General features: G+C 42.0%; 1 protein-coding gene across 1 annotated transcript; it reads right to left on the reverse strand.

Annotated features, from left to right (window-relative positions):
• On the reverse strand, nucleotides 1–4,711 carry mstnb (myostatin b). Its single transcript, XM_017469117.3, has 3 exons — nucleotides 3,936–4,711; nucleotides 1,815–2,185; nucleotides 1–1,508 (listed from the first exon to the last, which is right to left on the reverse strand). Exons 1-3 carry the CDS (start codon nucleotides 4,354–4,356, stop codon nucleotides 1,128–1,130), a joined length of 1,173 nt encoding a protein of 390 aa, XP_017324606.1. The 5' UTR covers nucleotides 4,357–4,711; the 3' UTR covers nucleotides 1–1,127.
• Between the last annotated feature and the right edge of the window lie 564 nt (nucleotides 4,712–5,275).

Raw genomic sequence — 5,275 nt, forward strand, 5'->3', positions numbered from 1 at the left:
TAAAGCAAGCACATTTATTTGTATGAACAGCTACATAGATTTGATATTGTACACTTTTTTTGTCGTCTTATACATAGAACTATAACAGAGGTTAAAAAAGGTGTCTGTTAAAGGAAAGAAATGGCATGTATACAATGCAATTAGCAAACATATATCATATCAAAATCAGTTTTTACAACTTTTTTTTTTAAATTTTTTAAAAAATTTTTATTTATTTTTTTTAATAATAATTTTTAGCAACCAATTCTTTCTATTGGTCTGCCATAGTGCAAACTGTGGTTTGAAGACAGAGAGTAAGTGATGTGGTATTAACATTCACACATACTTACTGACAATAACTCTGTCTTTAACACATTTCAACATGTAGACTGCATTCAAAGTGCCTCTGGTTCAAGTCCTCCTGTCCAGTAATGCTTATATATATATATATATATATATATATATATATATATATATATATATATATATATATATATATATATATATATATATATATATAAAATTATAATAATAGTTCAAGTGTATAGGGCAGGTTCAAGCAGTTGACTAGTGAAATGAGATACAATTAACTGGTGTGTTGTGTTTATTGTAAAACGAAGACTTGTTTCAGGTTGCCTAAAATCTTTAGACAGGTTTTCAAGCTTTTTTATTATTATTATTATTATTTTCAAAAAAAGTGTCCTCGAGTCCCTCTCTGTTGCTCTTGGATACTTTACTTAAACAACCTCGGTGATCGTTAGACAGCTGTTTGGAGTGAGAACAGAACTAAATGGATATTGTTGAGCATGTTTGTTTGTTTTTTTTAATGATACGTGTGTGTGTGTGTTTGTACTACGGGCAATGTATAAAAGATATTTGTCGTCCATTTCTCCAAGTCGAACCGGCATTACATTCCTTCAATACATCCATGTGACCTCTGACCCCAAGATGCGGATATAGCGTAAACGAATAAGAAGTCAGTGAGAGGAAGCGGTGCTGTGTGGATGGCTCCTTGCTTGCTGCTATTCTGGTTCTATTGCATATTGCACAGTATTAGCATGGATAATGGTTGAAAGGTGTCATGAAGAAGTCCAGAGGGGAAACGGTCGGGAAAGGGAACGGATCGAGTCCTCGCATGGGCATGTCGATCACGAGCAGCCACAGCGATCCACTACCATGGAGGGGATCTTGCCGTAGATGATCTGCTCTTTTCCGTTGAAGTAGAGCATGTTGATGGGAGACATCTTGGTGGGCGTGCAGCAGGGGCCGGCAGTGCCACGTGGGTTGGCCTTGTTCACCAAGTGTGTATGCGGGTACTTCTGCAAGTGCACGTAGTCGCACTCGCCCGAGCAGTAGTTGGCCTTGTAGCGTTTTGGGGCAATAATCCAGTCCCAGCCGAAGTCTTCAAAGTCCACCGTAAGGGGGTAGCGGCAGCAGCGGGACTCGGACGAATTCTCATCACAGTCTAGTCCTGATTCTCTCCTGGTTCGCTTTGGAACTTCAGAAATTTTCACCTCCAAGAACGGGAGCTGGGATTGGAAAAACAAAAGCATGACTCTTTGAGATAAAGAGCAATTCAGTCGATCTAGACTTTCCTAAACCTAGAAGATTTCTTCTTCTTCTTCTTCTTCTTCTTCGAGTTATCTAGGAGATTTTATTGGTATTAACTACCTTTTGCTAACTTCAAATAATCCCATTTCAACCAGCAAAGAGTGTCACGGCACACCGAGAACACGGATACTAGAGTCTTCTTTTTAACGTTTCGTTCGCTTGGAACGGGCTTTAGGATGTACGTTCAGTTAAACGTCAAATACATATCAATAATCCACACTCACCAGTCCCTCTTCTCCAGGCTCCGCAGAAGTGATCGCGAGATCGTTGCTTTTGGAGTCGAACGCGTTGATCTCAATCCCCCAGTTGGTTTCCGGCTGCCTCAGCCACACCGCAAGCACCTGCTTCACGTCGATGCTCTGCCACGAACTGACTCCTGCGTCCACGTCGATCTTCAGCGAACGTATTCGTACGTGCCTTCTCCCGTCTTTGATGGGCATGAGTCGCGATATCTGCAAGAACACCGTTGTCGCCTCATCCGCCGGGCGCAAGTGCACCCAGAGCTGCGCCCTTACGATGCGGCTCGCTTGGATCTTCGGGCTGAAGGAGAAAAAACAGCACTTCGGTTTTTGGTCGACTTGAACGTCGGGGTTGGCTAAAGGAGAGAGGGGGAGAGACCAGGAGGAGAATTATTCAGCGAATAGAAAACAGGAGTAGATTATATATTTAAAAGGTATCCGAGACAACATGGGGTTAAATGTTACAGCACTGTAAAGCCCTGTATTCAGACTCGCCTTCCTTATTCTTCTAACTACACACAACCGAACACGGTTAGCTAGCTGCACTAGTAATCGAATGAAGACGGTACACGAACTGATGCATTGTGGGATCGGTGTGTGACACTTGCTTAAGCTGCACACAGAGCACAAATTAACCCCTTAAACTCCTCGATCTGTCAGTTTAAGTCTCACACTCCTCACAATACTCTATAACAACTTACTGAATAATAAACAGGTACGAATCGTCCATTCTGAAACGATTCAAAACTCCTACCAATTACAGGTTAAATAGCGTTTATTTACAAAGATATAGAGATGTATTGAATTAACACGGGACGGTTCACAACGTAACAGATACAGCTGAGAGCAACAGCTTGCATGCACTAAGGAAAACATAAAAGACGGGACGTTTCTCATGCTCGAGTCCATTGTTCCATCATCACAAGTAAGAAAAATGGTCAGAGTGTATGGTTAGATATTAATAATAATCATTTTTGGAAAAAAAGAAGTTGTTCAAAAGTTTGCATCTCCCTCAAGTCCACCTGTATAACTGTCTTTATATATATATATATATATATATATATATATATATATATATATATATATATATATATATATATATATATATATATAAAACTGCCTTCAAACTCTTTAGTGAACTGAACAGCTTTATTTATTTATTTATTTATTTATTTATTTTGGCATCCTCTCAGTTTTATTCTCCACAACATTTCTGTTAGAACTCTGCCAGACGTCGGACGCCGCCGTCGTCAGATCCGATCTGAAAAACCCGTAAGAGCTCATGGCGAAACTTTTCACTTTGTTCTTCACGTTGGTCTTTTGTTTGTGGATAGATTGTAAAACAGTGTTACGTTTTGTGTTTATTTTTTCTTTCTTTTTCTTTTTTTCTTCCTACAGTCAGCTGTGGCTGAGATTACAAGACAGACTTCATAAAAAAAAAAGAAAAAAAAAAACACAGAGAAATAAACATATCAATAAGAATTGTGTATAAAAGTAAAGCTTAGGAGAACTAGAAGGAATATGTACAAAGCACAGGCATAACTGCAAGTGTGGCAGAGTGGATTAAAAGGTTTAAAGGGTCAAGTGATTATAAAAATAGTTGTTAGCCGGTATAGATCATAATGATTTTTATGATATATGTATATACTTAAATCATGGACTCATAAAAAGTAAAAAGTAGCCACATAGTTGTTGTTTTATTTCAGAACTTTCCAATCACAATGCACTTTATTTATAGGTATATATTATAGGTTAGGTTTAATAATCTTTATATATAATAATGTTTAATAAACAAAATTAGAAATCCACAGATCCCACACTGAGAAGCAGGGTTCACAAACATTTCACATGTGACTATTTGACTATGTGGTCACACTCACACACACACACACACACACATACACACACATAGAAACAAAAAAAAACTCCCAACATATACCCTACACATGTGTACAGTAACATGTGTAAAGGGTGCGCGCGTGCACCAGATGTTGCTATGCATTAGACAGAAAAAACAAACAAAAAAAAAAAAAAAAAAAACACATTACCAAAATAAAGAAATGAATAAATAAAGTTAGGCTATGAAGCAGTAGTAAAGGGACTCACGCTCGGCGGCCATGCTCATGACGGTCTCGGTGGTGGCGTGCTCCTCGTCGTCCTCCTCCTCGTCCTGGAGCGCTGTGCCCGGCTTGCCGTCGTCCCCGAGCACGTCGTACAGGTCGAGCAGCTGCTGCACCGGTGGCGCTTTCGGCAGCAGCTGCTTGACCACATCGCGGCTCACGTTGGGAGCTTGTTTGAGGCGCAGTTTGCTCAGAATCTGGGACTTGATGGCTTGCAGACGGAGCTGCTTGCTGTGCTGGCGGAAAGCGCACGCGCTGGCCGCTGAACACTGCGCCTCGCGCTCCTCCGTCACGGCGGTAGGTTGCTGCTGCTGCTGCTGCTGCTCCGGTGCTCCGGTGTCAGTGCGCGCCATCGGACCGAACGCCACCACGAAGCCCAGCGAAATCAGAACCTGCGCTAAATGCATGATCAGCCAGGTCAGGTCTCAGAGAGGAGTGCGCGCGCGGTTGTGTTTTCTGTGTGGCAGCAGTAACAGGAACACCGTGCGCCATGCACACCGGACAGGTAGCGCGAGATGTCATGCTTCAATTCGCCCAAAAGCCTTTTTATACCGCCAAATTATTCCGCCGCTCTTATTTAGGCTCTGGCGTCGAAATCTATGATTGGCTACTCGGAGCAACAATAAATCAGAGGTGGACTTCAGTCCGGATTTTTTTCCTCCCTTTCCAGCGCTGAAACCTTAAAGAGACAGACCCACAACTTTCTCCACTACACTACATTACACTACCACTCCACTACCACTACACTACCACTCCACTACATTACACTACCACTCCACTACCACTCCACTACACTACCACTACCACTACACTACATTACACTACCACTCCACTCCACTACATTACACTACCACTCCACTACATTACACTACCGCTCCACTACCACTACACTACCACTACACTACATTACACTACCACTACACTACCACTACACTACCACTACACTACACTACCACTCCACTAACACTACACTACCACTCCACTACCACTACACTACATTACACTACCACTACACTACATTACACTACCGCTCCACTACCACTCCACTACCACTACACTACCATTCCACTACATTACACTACCACTACACTACCACTCCACTACATTACACTACCGCTCCACTACCACTACACTACATTACACTACCACTACACTACCACTACACTACCACTCCACTACATTACCACTACCGCTCCACTACCGCTCCACTACCACTCCACTACCACTACACTACCACTCCACTACATTACACTACCGCTCCACTACCACTACACTACATTACACTACCACTACACTACCACTCCACTACATTACCACTACCGCTCC

The sequence above is a fragment of the Ictalurus punctatus genome, chromosome 6, assembly GCF_001660625.3.
Source record: "Ictalurus punctatus breed USDA103 chromosome 6, Coco_2.0, whole genome shotgun sequence".
Lineage (NCBI taxonomy): Eukaryota > Metazoa > Chordata > Actinopteri > Siluriformes > Ictaluridae > Ictalurus > Ictalurus punctatus.

Excerpts from the sequence above, each read along its gene's own strand:
- mstnb (XM_017469117.3), bottom strand. The coding sequence starts at position 4,356 with ATGCATTTAGCGCAGGTTCTGATTTCGCTGGGCTTCGTGGTGGCGTTC. Across the intron at positions 2,186-3,935 it reads CATGAGCATGGCCGCCGAGC|CCAACCCCGACGTTCAAGTC; the intron begins GTGAGTCCCTTT and ends TCTCTCCTTTAG. Across the intron at positions 1,509-1,814 it reads AGCCTGGAGAAGAGGGACTG|CTCCCGTTCTTGGAGGTGAA; the intron begins GTGAGTGTGGAT and ends TTCCAATCCCAG.